General features: G+C 60.2%; 1 protein-coding gene across 1 annotated transcript in view; it reads right to left on the reverse strand.

Moving 5' to 3' along the window:
* Positions 1–16449, reverse strand: part of LOC137458140 (hydrocephalus-inducing protein homolog) — a 66623-nt gene that overhangs the window by 41217 nt on the left and 8957 nt on the right. Inside the window, exons 8-18 of the mRNA XM_068169823.1 lie at positions 16230–16329; positions 14292–14410; positions 12859–13082; positions 12665–12732; positions 11308–11543; positions 10418–10518; positions 9545–9680; positions 7485–7649; positions 6393–6545; positions 4643–4881; positions 2492–2747 (exon numbers count right to left, since the gene is read on the reverse strand). Of these exons, the coding sequence (XP_068025924.1) occupies positions 2492–2747; positions 4643–4881; positions 6393–6545; positions 7485–7649; positions 9545–9680; positions 10418–10518; positions 11308–11543; positions 12665–12732; positions 12859–13082; positions 14292–14410; positions 16230–16329 (1797 nt within the window). The remainder of the gene's footprint in view (positions 1–2491; positions 2748–4642; positions 4882–6392; positions 6546–7484; positions 7650–9544; positions 9681–10417; positions 10519–11307; positions 11544–12664; positions 12733–12858; positions 13083–14291; positions 14411–16229; positions 16330–16449) is intronic.

Consider the following 16449-nt stretch of genomic DNA (forward strand, 5'->3'; position numbering starts at 1 on the left):
CAGGGCACATGGGGGCTGCCAGCAGGGTGGCCAGAGGACAGCCTGCCTCTGCCAGCCACCAGCCACGGCCCTGCCACTGCCCCCCTCACTGCTGGTTTCCCCTTGCCCTCCACAGCTTGTGCTGCATCCCCTTTCTCCTGCACTCCAGTGGCCATCAGGCTGCAGCCAACAGCCACAAACAGCTCTGGGGAGGCTTGTGCTGCCAGGGACAATCCCTGCCCCAAAGGGTTCTTCCTTTGATGTGCCCCAGTGCTGAGCACAGTGCTACAGAAAGCTGGAGGAGCTGATGGAATGAAGATGGAGATGGAACTGGGCAGAAAAACAGGAGACAGAAAGGCCAAGGGCAGTCAGCTCTGCCTTGGAAGCTCAGTGGAAATGATTCCTGAGGAGGAACAACCCCTGCCCCAGCACAGCTGAGGCCTTGGCCTGCTGGGAGCTTGCAGCTCTGCAGACAGGGACCTGGGAGTGCTGCTGGAGAGCAAGTTGCCCACGAGCCAGCAAGCTGCCCTTGTGTCCAAGAAGGCCAAGAGGATTCCTCAAGGAGACTGTGGCCAGCAGGCTCTCCTCCCCCTCCATCCTGCCCTGCTGAGGCCACAGCTGGGTCCAGTTTGGGGCTGCCCAGTTCAAAGTAGTCAGGGAACTACTGAAGAGAGCCCAGTGAAGACTACAAAGATGCTGAGGAGCCTGGGGCACCTCTCTGAGGAGGAAAGGCTGAGAGCTGGAGCTGCTGAGCCTGGAGCATCACAGAATCACACAGAAGCACAGAAGGCTCTGAGCTGGAAGGGACCTCCAAAGGTCTTCTAGTCCAACCCCCTCAAAAAGAAGAGCAGCCCCAGAGCAGATCTTCTTCATGCTCAGCAAGAGCTAAAGGGTGAGGGGCAAGAGGATGGAGCCTGTGACAGGACAAGGGGCACAAACTGGAAGCCAGGAAGCTCCATCTGAGCAGGAAGAGAAAATTCTTCTCAGCGAGGGTGCTGAGGCCTGGAGCAGCCTGCCCAGAGAGGTTGTGGAGTCTCCTTCTCTGCAGAGACTCCAAACACCCCCTGGACACTGGCAACCTGGCCAACCTGCTGTGGGTGCCCCTGCTGTAGCAGGGGGATTGGGCTGGATGATCCCCAGAGGTCCCTTCCAACCTCCCCCATGCTGGGATTCTGTGACCCACAGGAACCCCCCCACAGGCAGATGCCTTCAGGTCAAGGAGGGATCACTCCCCACTAGGATGCCTCCTGCCCTCCTTCCCAGAGCTGCTTTGAAGAGAGACCTCCCCAGGACAGAGCTGCCTTGCATGTCCCAGCAAAGTCCTCTCTCAAGCTGGATGGGCTCACAGCCAAGCCTTGCTCTGGACAGCTCCTGGGATCACTTCTCCACTGCTGGCTCTTTCCTCTGCTACAGCACCACAACCCAACTCCTCCCAGAGCTCTTGGCTCTGACTGCAGGGCCAGGCAGGCACAGCTGGCTGCACAGAGCCCCTGCCAGCTTTCCAGGGAGACATTCTCACCACTGCACTCAACAGCTTGGTGCCTTTTGCTCCTCCTCAGCAAAACCTTTGGGCTCAGAACTGCATGGGGACAGCCCCAATACAGCCACCCAGGTGAGCAACGAAGTCTTCTTCAAGCCACTCTTGAGGCAAGCCTTTAGAACCCCCTTCAAAACATGAACATCAGCAGGAGCTTCCTCTAGAGCTGTTCCACAGAGAATCATCTCATGGCTTGCCTTGGCTTGGCAGGGACCATTCAAGGTCATCCAGTCCAAGCCCTCTCCACTTCAACCTCTGTGCTGCTGGAGCTCAGCAGTGCACATCAGGCTGCAGCTCCTCTGCAGAGCTGCATTCCCCTGGCAGAAGGCTCCAGGCAGGAGGAGGCCCAGCGACCCATCCAAGGGTGCTGGCAAGACCTGGCTGCCCTTGGCACAGCAGGGCTGGCTGGGAGCCTGGGGCAAGTGTCACTGTTCCCAGGAAAGCAAGTTAAGCTGCCAGTTGCAGTGGTGCCATGGGGATGAACATCCCTGATCAGCAGAGCTGGCACTGGGCTCCTTCCTCTCCTCCAGCACTTGGTGCCAGACAAGGCCTCTGCCCATCTTTGTCTGCAGAGGAGAAATGCTGCAGCTCCAGCCACTGCCTGCCCTGCTGGCTTCCCCCAGACACAGGAAACCTGCCCTCCTGCCTTCCTTTCTGCCTCTGCTCCCAGGCTGTGAGTCACTTCTTCTCTCTGCCCTTCCCTCCTGCCTCAGCACCTGGCACCTTGGCACCTGCCACAGCAGCAGCTGCCTTCAGCCCCTGCTTTGGTAGCAGCAAGTGCTGCAGGATGGAACACAGAGCAGCCCCAGCCACTGATGGTGGCCAGCAAGGAAAGCAGAGGACTCTGCCAGGGGGAACCTGTGGCCTTCAAACACTCTCTTGCTCACATTCTCAGGCCAGTGCCAGGGGGCTGCAGGACAAGTCCCAGGGGAGGTGATCTGATGGGGAAGGCTCAGCCCTTGTGAGGGACCTCACCTGGGGAGTGCTGGAGAAGCCTTCCAGCATCACCTCCATCGTTTGGCCTGGCCTCAGCTCCATCCTCTTGGGCCGAAGCTGAAACACAGGGCAGGCAGCAGGGGGGCCCTGGGAGGAAGCTTTGCCCTTGGTGCTGCTGAGGGAAGGCAGCCAACGGCGCTGGCCAGGCGGGGAGCAACCTCCCACGGTCCAGCGGAGCCGCTGGGTGCGGCGGCCTCGGTTGGTGACCCTGAAGCTGTAACAGCAGGGAGCCAGGCTGCAAGAGGAGCAGAGATGGAAAAGATCAGGAGAGCTGCTACTGCCCAGCACTCACCCAGCTGCTGCTGCTGCTGTCTGACCACACAGCTGGCAATGGAACCACCTCTGAACTGCTGACCTAGCTCAAACCTTCAGCGGGAGCCAGCCCTTGCCTACCCCTGAGCTTCTCCCCACCCAGCAGCAGCTCTGGTTGTGCCCAGCCAGGGAAAGCTTCCTGAAGCACATCCTCTCAGCTGCTGTGGGCAGAGCAGCACCAGCCCCTGCTGCTTCACACTCAGCAGAGTTTTAGCAAAGGGCTGCCTGAGGGTCAGGCTGGATCAGACCCTGAGCTGGCCTGACCTGGCTGCAAGCCCCTATGACAAGAGGGATCTGGAGGTGCTGGAAGGTGTCCAGGGAAGGGCCACGAGGATGAGCAGAGGGCTGGAGCACCTCTCCTATGGGGACAGACTGAAGGAGTTGGGGCTGTTCAGTCTGCAGAAGAGAAGGCTCCCAGGTGACCTCATTGTGGCCTTCCAGGATCTGAAAGGGGCTACAGGAAGGCTGGGGAGGGACTGCTCAGGATCTCAGGCAGTGCTAGGACTAGGGGGAATGGAATGAAGCTGGAGGTGGGGAGATTCAGGCTGGAGGGGAGGAGGAAGTTCTTCCCCATGAGAGTGGTGAAGCCCTGGAATGGGTTGTGCAGGGAGGTGGTTGGGGCCCTGTCCCTGGAGGTGTTTAAGGCCAGGCTGGCTGAGGCTCTGGCCAGGCTGATCTAGTGTGGGGTGTCCCTGCCCATGGCAGGGGGTTGGAACTGGCTGATCCTTGTGGTCCTTTCCAACCCTGACTGATCCTGTGATACTAAGCAGATGGAGGAACAGCTCCAGGCCACTGCAGCTTCCCCTGGGCAGCTGCTGCCTCAGTTGGCTTCCTCTGCAGATGCCAGCGGGGAGCTGCAGGGTGTGGACTCCTCAGGGCCCGCCCGTGGCAGGAGGGTTGGAACCAGATGATCCCTTCCAAACCAAACCATTCTAGGATCCTATCTGGTGGTCAGGGCACCACTGGCTTCGCTGGTGGGGGGCCCTGGCATCCCTTTCATGCCTCCATCCTTTAGGAAGCATCCAACCCTCATCAGCCTCTGCTGACCAGAGCAGCTGGGCTTGTGTTTGAGACAGAGCACTGAGCCTAAGAACATGGATCAGCAGGAGTGTGGCTGAGAGGAGCAGGGCAGCCAGCCCAGCTCTGGCTGCTGAGGAAACAGAGCCACAGCCAGAGATGAACAACCAGAGCCAGACAGAAACCCAAGGGAATGTCCCATGGGAATGGAAGTTCCTTCCTGGAAAGAAAGCCCAAGTGCAGCTGGGCAGACATGGCCACCCTTTGCTCCAGGAAACCCCTCCAGGGATGGGGACTCCAGCACTGCCCTGGGCAGCCTGGGCCAGGCCTTGTCCCTTAGGGGAAGAATTTGTTCCTCATGTCCAACCTAAACCTCCCCTGGAGCACCCTGAGGCCATCTTCTCTCCTCCTATCCCTTGTTCCTTGGGAGAAGAGCCCAACCCCCACCTGGCTCCAGCCTCCTTCCAGGCTCTTGTAGACAGCACTGAGGTCTCCCCTCAGCCTCCTCTTCACCCCCAGTTCCCTCAGCTGCTCCTCCCCAGCCCTGTTCTCCAGAGCCTTCCCCAGCTTTCTTGCCCTGCCCTGGACACGCTCCAGCCCCTCACTGCCCTTCCTGGAGCGAGGAGCCCAAACCTGAGCCCAGGGCTCCGACTGTATCCTCAGCGGTGCCCAGCACAGGGCACAAGCCCTGCCCTGCTCCTGCTGGGCTTCAGCCTGAAGAAGCCCTGGGGCTGCCCTGGAAGAGCCAGGAGCTTCTCCTGGCTGAGCCCCCGGCAGCAGCAGGAGCTGAGGGACACCTACCTGAAGCGAGTGCCCAGGCTGAGCTGCGGAGCCAAGGGCCTGTCGAGGACGATGGTGCTGCCGACGCCGAGCGCCCGCACGGGGATGCCGTAGCCACGGCTGTGCTCCACCAGCAGCTGCACCTCGGCCTGGAACTGCCCCGTGTCGTCCAGCTGGGCTGTGACAGACACAGACACCTGGCCCTCGGCGGGGATCACTCCTCGGCTGGGCTCAACCCTCCAGCACCAGCCTCTGCCAGACTGCAAGACAAGGCAGAGCCCAGCTGAGGCCAGGAGCCACAGCCCTCGGTCCCTTGTGGGCTGGAGGAGCAAGGATGTGAGGGCAACAAACCAGAAGGGCTTCCTTTGCCTGCAGCTGAGCTAGGGGGGCTGCAAGCAGCACCTCTGCAGGAGCTGACACCCCCCCTGTGCCACCCTCCTCTCACAGACTCCCCTCATTAGCCACCACCTCACCAGCCCCAGAGACACTCGGCCTCAAGAGAAGGTTGTTTCCTCCTCCAGCCTCCTTGCAGGGAGTGCTCCCTGGCCAGCAGGACATGCACTGGCATGCAGATCTGCAGCTCCCAAGGCTCCAGCGTGGGGGCAGTGGGACATGCTCCACATTTCAGGGCTGTGCTTGGGACAACAGGCCCTGCTCAGCCCAAACCCTGCAGCATCCCTGGAGAGGTTTTGCCCTTTGGAACAGGAGGCAGCAATGTGCTGGCAGGCTGGGCACGAGCCAAGCACATTGCATTGGGCAGGAGCCAGGGGAAGGCAGCTGGAGTTTCCAGCCTGGCAGCACTGAGCTCTCACAGGACAGCTGCTAGAAATCTCCCTCTTGGAGTTTCCAACTAGCCCTCTTGGCCTCTCACTACAAGTCCTAGTCAAAAGTCTGTCCCCAGCTTTCTTAGAGGCCTCTTGAAGTACTGACAAGCTGCAAGAAGTTGACTTTCCTCCAGCAAATCCCAGGGAGAAGATCAGAGAGTCACAGAATGCTTTGGCATGGAAGGGACCTTCAACTAGTTCCAAGCCCCTGACCTGGGCAGGGACAGCTTCAACTAAAGCAGCTTGCTCAAAGCCCTGTCCTCAGTTCAAAGCTGAAGGACCTGGCATTGCTCAGCCTGGAGAAAAGGAGGCTGAGGGGAGACCTTCTGGCTCTCTACACCTCCCTGAAAGGAGGCTGGAGCCAGGTGGGGTTCAGTCTCTCCTCCCAGGTACAAGCGACAGGACAAGAGGCAATGGCCTCCAGTTGCACCAGGGCAGGTTGAGGGTGGCCATGAGCAACAATTCCTTCCCTTGAGGGCTGCCAAGGCCTGGCCCAGGCTGCCCTAGGCAGGGGTAGAGTCCCCATCCCTGGAGGGGTTTCAAAGCCTTGGAGCTGTGGTGCTGAGGGCCACGGTTCAGTGCTGAGCTGGCAGTGCTGGGCTGAGGCTTGGCCTGGAGGATCTGAAAGGTCTTTTCCAACCCAAGGCATTCTGTGATCCCAGAGCTCCAAACCCATGACTCTCACAGCCAGAGACCTTCCACAAAGGAAAGGGAGAGCTTGGCAACAGGCTCCAGGCTCACTGCTGCTCAAACATCTCCTCAAGCTCTGGGCTCCTGAGGGCTGCCCCAGCTGAACCTGCCCCCACAGCCAGGCTCCTCTGGCCACCTGGGGGTGGAAGATCTTGCTTGCTCTCTCAGGCAGCCAGCTGGAAAGGCTCCAGAGGAGAACTGAGCCCCGGGTGGCCACAGAGCAGCCATTGCCACTGGAAGCCTCTCCAGATACTCACCACCTCTGCCTGGAAGGCTGCAGGGATGGGGCTCTGATTGCAGAGCTGCAGACACCGGGAGGCCTCCTGCAGAACTTGGATGCTGCCAAAATCGAGCTGGCTGGGCTGCACAGAGACAACTGGGCCCTCTCCAGTGCTCACCAAAGAGACCTTCTGCTCCAGGGAGGAGAGAGGAAAAACACCATGGGGAAAGCTGGCAAGGGTCAGACAGCTCTGAGGCTGCTCCTGGATGGGGGAGAGCTCTGCCTGCTGGAAGTTGGCAGTGTTGGAAGCCTGAAGCAGGAGGCCTGCAGCAAGGGTGGGCTCTGGAGGGACCCCAGCTGAAAGCCACAAGCTGCTGTTGTCAGGGGGAAAGAAAGCAGCCTGCCCAGGCTGCAGTCTCTCCAGCAGCTCTCCTTCCTCTGCCCTGTGCCTGCTCCCAGCCCTGCTGCTGCTCAGCCTTGCCCCAAACCACTCTCCCTGGCTTCTGCTGCTGCACAGCCAGGCTTGGGCAGCAGCTTTTGGAACACTCCCAAAGCTACCCCTTGACCAGCAGCCCTAGCTGGCACCAAGCTGGCTCTGCAGAGGAGAGATCATGGAAGCTGCTGCTCTGCTTTGTGCTCTGGGGTAATCCTGGCACCACCTGAGGAACAGAGCTGATGGCAGCACTCCAGCAGCCTTTTGGTCTCTTGAGCCAAAGCAGTGTTCTTGCAGAAGCAGCAAAGAGCACTGGAGGTGGCACCTGGATGCCTTTGCTGCAGCACCTTCTCACTCATTCCAGAGCCAGCCTTTGCTTCAGCAGCACTCTGGGCTGTCCCTGGCTGCTCCTCCCCAAGACCCCCAAGGCAGCAGCAGTTGCTGCTCCTCTCCTAAGAGCAGAGGAGGAGAGGCAGGGACAGTGCTGGCTCCTTCCCCCATCTGCCCTGTCCCCAGGGCACTGCTGTGGCACACACTCTGATCACCCTCCCAGAGGGCACCACGCTGCCTCTCCTCTCCCCCTCACCCAGTGCCAGGGATCCCTGTGGTACAAGCCCCCTTTGCCCTGCAAGAAGCCCTGTACACCTCAGGCTCCAGCAAGCCCTGTGGCACGGAGCAGGCCCCTCCAGCACTCACCAGGGGGTGTCCTGCACGCCCAAAGACGGCCACACGGGCAGGAGTGTGCTGCTCTCCTGGCACCTGGGCCTCCAGGCTCAGTGGCACCTCCACGGAGCTGTGAGGCTGAATGATCCCACAGGGCACGGGGCTGGAGTACAGCACAGCAGCATCCTCCTGGTGCTTCTGGAAGGGGCAGGGGCACAGAAGGGGCTGGGCTGAAAGGGATCTTTCAAGCTCCTCCAGTCCAAGCCCCCTGCACTGAGCAGGGACAGCTGCAACTGGAGCAGACTGCTCAGCACCCCTGACAGCCTGGCCTGGAAAGGTTCCAGGGAGGGGCATCTCTCACCTCCCTGGGCACCCTGGGCAGGCTCTCACCCCCTTCAGAGTGAAAAAATGTCTTCCTCTTATCCAGTCTACATCTCCCTCTCTTAGTTCAAGCCATCCCCTCTCCCAACAGGCTCTGAAAAGCCACCAGAAGCTCTCCCTGGAGCCTTCTCCTCTCCAGGCTCAACAGCCCCAACTCTCCCAGCCTGGCCTCACAGCAGAGGGCTTCCAGGCCTCCCAGCATTGCTGTGGCCTCCTCCAGCCAGTCCCTGAATGTGCTGAGGACTCCAGAGCTGCCCCAGCACTGCAGGGGGGGGTCTCAGCAGAGGGGCAGAACCTCCTCCCTGCCCCTGCTGCCCACTGCTGGGGACCAGCCCAGGGCACAGCTGGCTCTGGGCTGGTACTGCACAATGCCAGCCCAGGAGCAGCTTGGCAGCCCTCAGTATCCTCAGGGGCTTCTCCATAGGGCTGCTCTCCAGCCTGGGTTGATCCTGGCAATCAAAGGTTACTGCAGAGGGAACTTGTAGAAAAATGTCAACCCTTAAGGTGTCCACAGCAGCAACTCACAAAGAGTTTGAAATCCCTGGCAGGAAGGCACAGAATGAAAGGCAAGACTTGGATGGCCTCAGCATCCTCAGGGGGTCCCAAAGCTGCTGCACTCACAACTCTCCCTGCTTGGGCTGGCAGAGCAGCTTCTCACCACCCTCTGAGTTCTCCTGCAGGACAGCACCCCAGAGCCAGAGCGCAAACTGCTTCCCAAAGAGCTGCCTACACTTGTCTCAATTGCTGCCTAAAGTTGATCCTCAGGAAGGTTCCCATTTCCCTGCTTCCTGAGCTTACATTTGGGCAGCTGAGAGAGACTGAATCTTGGCTCTCTTGATGGGACTCAACAAAGGTAAAATCACCTTTGCTGCTTGCCCAGGCAATAGCTGATGTGTATTGGGAGCAGCCACTGGGATGCCTCTCAGGAAGGTGCAGAGATAAGCAGACTGCAGCTGTCCTGGAAACGGGCAGAGGCCACTGCTATCCCTGCTCTCTGGAACACACACCTCTGAAAAGCTGTGCAACAGATCTGAGCAACTACTGGCTCAGGAGAAGGCCAAGGCAGGAGGAGGGAAAGACAGGAGAAGGCCAAGGCAGGAGGAGGCCAAGGCAGGAGGAGGCCAAGGCAGGAGGAGGCCAAGGCAGGAGGAGGCCAAGGCAGCAGGCAGGACAATGCTGCTCTGAAGGAAAACGGAGAGCATACCAGGAGAGGGAAAATGACAGAGACCCTGGAAGAAGCAGACCAAAAGGAACCCTCTCTCCATGTCCTAAGTTGTGCCTGCTACAACTCATGGAGCTGAAGAGGCTGCTCAGAGGACAGCAATGACCTCTCCTCTACAGCCAAAGCTGCAGCACCCTTCCTCCACAGACCCAAACTGTCTTGGGGGGTGAGGGGGTGCCAATAGAATTCCTCTTCTCTCTCTCCCTATTTTCTCTCTCTCTCCCCTTCTGATCCATCCACTTTATTTGTGTACTACATAGCCTAGCTGTTGCTATTTTGGCCTCCTCTGTGCCTCTAATTTCCTAACACAGGAATATTCACAAGAACTGAGGCTCTTTCCCTCTCCAGACCAAGACAGTGGGTTCCTGTTCCCAGCAAACCTGTAGGATGGACTGGAAAGCATCAAGGTCTCTCTCTCCCAAAGGCCTTTTCTCCCCAGCACAGCCTGGCTGAGCCCTGGGGGCAGGAGGTGGGTGGGGGTGATGCCAACCTGAGGCAGCAGTGCATAGCAGCCTGGCAGGTCGCTGTCGTTCACCAGGGGCAGCAGCTGCTGGGCAGGGAGCTGCAGGTAGCAGCGGCCGAAGGTCACCACGGGCTTGGGCACTCGCAGAGCAGGAACCACACACCTGGGCAGAGAGAGGGCCAGAGGCAATGGAGACACTGGCAGAGGAGAGGCTGCTTGACCCCTCATGTGGCATGGAAGGGAGCAGGACACAGCTGCCTAGAGCAGAGTGGCTGCAAATTGCCACCAGCAGCCTGGCCTGGATCAGCAACCCCGTGGCCAGCAGGAGCAGGGCAGGGATCGGCCCCCTGGGCTCAGCACTGCTGAGGCCACCCCTCACATCCTGGCAGCAGTTTAGGGCCCCTCCAAGAAGGGCCTTGAGGGGCTGGAGCGGGTCCAGAGAAGGGCAACACAGCTGGGGAAGGGTCTGGAGAACAGGGCTGGGCAGGAGCAGAGCTGCTGGGAGCAACTGGCGGCGTTTAGCCTGCAGCAAAGGAGGCAGAGCAGAGCCCTCCTGGCTCTCCACATGTCCCTGAAAGGAGGCTGGAGCCAGCTGGGGCTTGGGCTCTGCTCCCCAGGAACGAGTGACAGCACAAGAGAAATGGCCCCAGGCTGTGCCAGGGGAGGGGCAGTGCCAAGCAGCCACAGAATTGCTGTGTCCTTTAGGAAAAGGCTCAGGGCCAGGCCTGGCCATTCTGGGATGATGCTCCTCCAGGGGGCTGCCTGCAAGCCCTGCTGCTCCCAGCTCTGCCTGGGCAGAACCAGCTCATGATGCAAGGCTCCTCCTGTGGAGCTGGAGCCAGCAAACCACATGCAAGGGGCTGGATGCACCAAGAGACCCTGCAAGGAAAGTGCTGGTACCTGGCTGTGAGGGGCAGGGACAGCAGCTCCTGGCCCACACCATCCACATCCACCACCAGAGCCAGCTCATACAAGCCCTGGGTGTTGGAGCACAGGGTGACCTGGGGGGAGAGCAAAGCCCCAAACACTTCAGCACCCCCACAGCTGCTGCCTTTCCATTCCCAGGCCATGGGAAGCAAGGGAGGCCTTGGCCCTGGTGCTGCTCCATCTGCAGAGCACAGGCCCTGGCAGCACCACAAGGCTGCTGGCAAGAGCTGCTTGCAGAAGTGCCTGTGGCAGCTCCCAGGCCATGGGTGAGAGGAATGCAGGCCCCAGCAGGCTGCCACTCAGCACTGCATGGCCAGGGAACAGCAGCAGTGCAGGGCAGAGCTGCTGCCTCCAGCAGAACCACTGCAGCTGTGCAGGGGGAAGCTGCTGCAGAAGCTTGGCCCAGCAGAACCTGCTCAGCTCACAGCCACCACAGCTTCTGCAGTCCCCCTGCAGAGCACTGCAGGGAATCCAACTCATCCTGCCCACAGCACAGGAGGAAGAAGAGCAGGCAGAGAAGCTAACTGCTTCCTCCAGCCACATCTCTCCCTGCAACAGCCTCCTGCTGCCCTCAGCCTTCCTCTGCCCAGCTGCAGGCCAAGGAATCAGCCTAAGCAGCTCTGAAAGCCTCAGCAGTGGCTTCTGGCCTGGAGCCTGGGGGGCAGGAGCTGCAGCTTCTGCCTGCAGGCTCCAAAGGCTGCTCCAAAGGCAAGTCCCAGAGCAGCACAGCTCCCAACAGCCCAGCCCTGCTGCAGGGCTCTGCCTGGCCTCCCCCTCCCAGCCAGCAGCACTGAAGCCCTCTCCCAGAGCAGGGCAGCCTCAGCCCCAGCTGCTGAAGCCCCTCTGGCCCCACTGCTCCCTACCTGGATGTCCTGGAAGCTCAGGGCAGGGATGGTGCCTCTGCCAGGGCTGATGGTGAACTCACAGGGCCTGAGGCACCTCCTGGCTCTCTTCTTCCAGGAGGGCAGAGAGTTGTCCAGCACCTGGGCAGTGCTGGGCACGCTGGGCTCTGCCACACCGTCCCCGGGCACACGGAGGGTGAAGGCCACAGGCACCAGGGAGGTGTTGGTCAGGCGACAGAACAGGCTGTGAGGGAAGCCTAGGAGAAAGGACACAGCTCTGCACCTCTGCACACAGCTCCTCTGCCTCCTGCAGGCAATCTCCTGACATGCTCAGGCTGCCCTTGGCCTCTGGCTCTCTTCCCTCTGAGCTGCAGCTGCCGCGGAAGCCAAGCAGCTCTGTGCTGGCACTGCTGGGGGACAACAAGTTCCCCATCGGGCAGCCAGGGGCCCTCCTGGCCAAGAAGGCCAAGGCTGCTCTCAGCAGAGGGTGGCCAGCAGGGCACAGCAAGCACCAGGAGCCTGCAGCTGCAAAGGCCTTCTCCAGGCCAGCAGCTGGAGAGGACTCTTCTCCTCTTGGATCCCAGGCTGCTGCCTGCTGGCAGCCCTCTGGCTTTGTCTGCTCACAAGGAAGCCAAGAGACAGGGCAGGGATGGAGGGAGGGGAGGCTGCAGCTCAGCAAGGGCCAGCACTTCTCTTAGCCAAGTCCCTCAGCAGGAGGAAAACAGAGAGGCATCCTGGCCAGGCTGAGCACAGCTCTTCAGTCAGCCCAGAACTGGCTTCCCAGGCAGAGCTGAGAGCCCCTCAGGGAAAAGCCTTCTGGGAGCCTGAGCTGAAGCAGCAGAACCTGCAGCTCAGTGCTCAGGCAGCAGAGCTGGGCCTCTGCTGGGCAAGGAGAAGGAGCCCAGGGCTCTGAGCACACCAGGGCCTGAGGCAGAGCTCTTTCTTGGCCACATTCCCTGGCACTGACAACCAGTGGCCCTCCCAGCACCAAGCAACATCTCACCCTGCAGCTCAGGGGGGAAATGGTCTCCAAGCCTGGCAACATTGACCCACAGCAGCTATGGGCTGGGCCAGAGCTTCAACTCCCTGCTCCTGCAGTCCCAGCCCCTGGGCCCTGCTGGGGCTCTCACAGCCATCCTGCTGCCAAGGACTGGCAGCCTGGGGCTGATCAGACCATCAGGGACCCCACAAGACCCTGCTCTGCCAGTCCTTTGGGCCTCTGTGCCCTCAGGACGGCAAAGCCCTGCCCAGGCAGCCTGCAGCCCTGCTTGAACCTCCTGCAGGCTGCTCTGGAGGGCCACCAGTGCTGGAGGCTCTGAGGCTGCACTCTGGGGCTGCAGAGCCCTCGGGCTGTGCTCCAAGGCCAGGCCACACTCACCATAGGAGACGTCCCCGAAGCGCAGGCAAGGGACATCGAAGCGCAGAGGGGGTGCAGAGACACAGCCCCTGGGGGGACACAGCAGAGGAGGCCTTGGCTTGGCTGCAGAGCACTGCAGAGCCTGCAGCTTGCACTGCTGCTGGCAGGCTGCAAAGCTGCTCTCACAGCACAGGGGGCTGCACTCAGCCTCTCACCTGACAGTCAAGGTCACAGGCTCAGGGGATCCTTCCACACTGAACCTGAATTCCTCTGTGAAGTGCCCCAGGACAGGGGGACAGAAGCAGACCTGGATGACTTGGAACTCATCTGGCAAGAGAAGGCCCTGACAGGGGGAGAAGCTGAAGCAGGGGCCCAGAGCTGTAGTTGGAGGGACCAAGCTGAAGGAGGCATGGATGGCTCCTTTGTTGTGCAGGATCACCTGCAAGACAGCCAATGGAAACCCCTAAGGAACTTTCTTTCCTTCCAGGAGGCTGATTTGTGTCCTGCCCAAGCACCTCCCTGCAGGGTTACACCCCCCTTGATGGGGGCTGAAAAGAGCCCAGCCCCAGCTGCTCTGGCTGGGCAGAGAGAGACTTGGCTTTCCCCCTCCCAGGAGGAGGGGGCCCCTGGCTCCAAGGGGCTCTATGCCACTGCCCCTCCCTGCCCAGCAAGCCTTGCTAGGCAGGGCAGAGCTCTGCTCCTGCTCTCTCTTTCCCCTGCACAGCCACTGCTGCACAGAAGGCTCCCCAGGGCTGCTGCATCCCCCCCCCTGCTGCTCCCTGCTGCATCCACACCTCCTGAAGAGCTGCAGCCACTGGCACCAAGGGAATCCAGTGCCAGCTGGGGCTGCCTTTGGATGCTTTGCCCCTGCCCTTCACCCTATCCCTTTGGAACCTGCCCTGTTACTGATACATAGAGATAGATAAAATTACCTTTTTTCACTCCCAAACAGATTCCAGACCATTTTTTCCCTGATCTTACCTCTCCTTTCTCCTGCCTGATTTGCTTTACCTTACCAGGAAAGGGAAAGGGAAAGGGGGAGGGAATCTCAATCGGTTTCCATTTGGGCTTTTGGCCTGCAGGTCCAGCCCAGAGCAGCACAAGCTGACAGCTGGCAAAGGCAGAGGATGCTGCCTGCTGCTGCTTGGCAGAAGCCAAAGGGAAGTTCAGCCTTTGGGGCTTTGATGCCAAGCAGCCAGGACTTCATAGAATGGATCCTGGAATGGCTTGGTTGGAAGGGACCTTCCAGCTCATCCAGTTCCAACCCCCCCCATAGGCAGAGACCCCTCCCACCAGCCCAGGCTGCTCCAGGCCTCATCCAGCCTGCTCCTGAACACTTCCAGGGAGGGGGCAGCCACAGCCTCCCTGGGCAGCCTGTGCCAGGCTCTCCCTCCTCTCACTCTAAAGAATCTTCCTAGTTTCCAGTCTCAAGCTGCCCTCCTCAAGCTTCACCCCATTCCCTCTCCTCCTCTGCCCCAGCCCTTGGCCAAAGTCCCTCCCCAGCTCTCCTGGAGCTACTTCAGCTCCTGGAAGGCTGCTCTGAGCTCTCCCTGGAGCCTTCTCTTCCCCAGCCTGAACAGCCCCAGCTCCCACAGCCTGTCTCCATAGTAGGACTTCCCCCCAAGCCCTGCCAGCCCCTGCTGCTCACCTCAGACTTGCTGCTGGAGCCAACCAACACCTGCCCAAGGTCCAGCTGCTCAAGGCTGAAGCAGAGCCAGGGCCCTCGGCCTTCCCCTTGGATGTGCAGAGGCAGCCTGGCCTCACGGCCTGGGGAGAGAGTTCCATTGGATGACTCCTTGAGGCCTTGAGGTGGGAAGGGAGCTTCCAAGGGCAGCCAGCCCAAGCAGCAGCACTCAGCAGAACAGCTGCAGGCACAGCAGCTGGCTCTGAGCCCCAAGCAACCTGACCTGAAGGGGTTCCAGGAGTGGGGCACCTACCCCTCCCTGGGCAACTGGGGCCAGGCTCTCACCACCCTCAGTGTCAAACATGCTCAAGGTCTGAGGAGGTCAGCCAAGGGGCTTGGAGGAATCAAGGAGCAAAATTAATTGACTCCTTGGTTTCTTTCAACTCACAGGGACCTTGATTCTGGGACAGTTTCCACCCTGGCAGCACAGGGGACCTGCTGCTTTGGAATGCTCATCTGCCACAGAATGGCTGCAAGAAGTGAAGCTCTCCTGAAGGCCCAGCAGGGTCTGTCAAGAGCAGGCTTCTCTCTCCCAAGACAGAGCATTTGCTCAGCTCTGCCTCCTGGAGCCCCAGAGCAGCTCAAGGGCTGTGTGCAAGTAGCTCTCTTATTGCTCTGCAATGCAAAACCTCTCCTGGCACAAGCCCTGGAGATCCACCCCTGCTGTAGAGGGATGGACATCTCCCTCAGCAGAGCAGAAAGCCCAGAGCCAGCAGCTCAGCACTGGCAACTTTGTGAAGCAAGAATTGCCTTGCCCAGCTCTGACAAGTGCAGCTGGGGCAGGAAGACATTTTGGGAACACAAGGCCTGGGCTCACACTGGAGGTGGCACTGGCCAAGGGAACCAGGCCCAATTCCTGGGCAAGTCAAAAGCTGTTCCCTGCCATCTGTGTCCCTTGGCTTGGGGCAGGAAGGAAATCAACAGAGCAGCAGAGCAGGGTTGGTGCTTTCAGCACCCTCCAAGAGTGGGAGCTGGGCTGCTGGACCTCCATGAGCTCTGGAGGTGAGGACACCCATCAGATTCCGTGGAGAAAGCCTGGCAGCGAGCTCCCACCCTTGAGACACAGCCTGAGCAGCACCCTGCAGAGATGGAGAGGAAGGACAAGGAAGCCTGAACCTGGCTACAAGCACTCCCTGCCCTGGGCTAGCACAGCACAGCCACCACCTCTGGAAGGGCAGAGCTGGTGTCACTCAGGGGGCAGTGCTGGCTGCTGCCACCAACAGCCTGAGCACCCTGCAGGGAGACAGCAGCGGCACAGAGCTCATCCAGCAGGCTGCTGGGGCTCAGCTTGCCAGGGAGAGACCTCCTGCTGAGCAGAGCAAGCCCTGAGCAACGCCACCCAGGGGAAGCACAGCCTCAGAGCTGCCAGGAGACACTTCCCAGGCAGGGAGAAGCACCTGCTGGCCAGAGATGCTCCTTTGGAGGGCACCCTGCATTCAGCAGGGTTCCCCACCTAAGCGCTGGCAGTAGCTGACCAGTGGGAGGAGATCCAGGGGCTGGCAGCACTCTGGAACTCAGCTCCTACCACCTCAGGAGCCCCAGGATGCCTCCAGGCTATGAGGACTCCTCTTGGAGGGAAACAGGCTAGAGGGGCTTAGGGGCTGCTGTGTTCTGTAGCTCCTTGGCCTTCACAGACACCTCCCAGCAGAGCAAAGGCTGGCAAACCCATGGCAGGAAACCTCAGCCCTTCCCTGCCTCACATGTTCTGGACTCAGTGGTCCAGAGGCAGTGTCCTGAGCCCTGGCCTTGGACAGCAGAGCAGCTGGGAGCCACAGGGACAGCAGGCACGGGTCCTGTTGGCCACTGACCCTTCCTAGCAACTCGAGCAGGAGCCAGGGGGCTGGAAGGTTGCTTGTGCCTGGCCTGCAGCCTGGGGCAGAGAGCAGCAGAATGGAGCTGTACCTGAGATGTCACAGTAGAACTTGGCTTCATAGACTCTGGCTGCCTGGGGCTTAAAGGTCACCTGGATCTCAGCTGAGGAGTTTGGCCACACCTCTCCCTCCTAGAAGAGAGGATGGCAGCAAACCATTGATCACCAAAGCTTCCAGCTCATGTTTGCAGCCACAGCCCTGCAGCCCTTCTTCAGAGCACCAAGGGAGAGCGAGGAGCAAGCACCACATGT

The sequence above is a fragment of the Melanerpes formicivorus genome, unplaced genomic scaffold (assembly GCF_026170545.1).
Source record: "Melanerpes formicivorus ecotype bairdi unplaced genomic scaffold, bMelFor1.0.p_v2 SCAF_225, whole genome shotgun sequence".
In the NCBI taxonomy this organism is placed as follows: domain Eukaryota; kingdom Metazoa; phylum Chordata; class Aves; order Piciformes; family Picidae; genus Melanerpes; species Melanerpes formicivorus.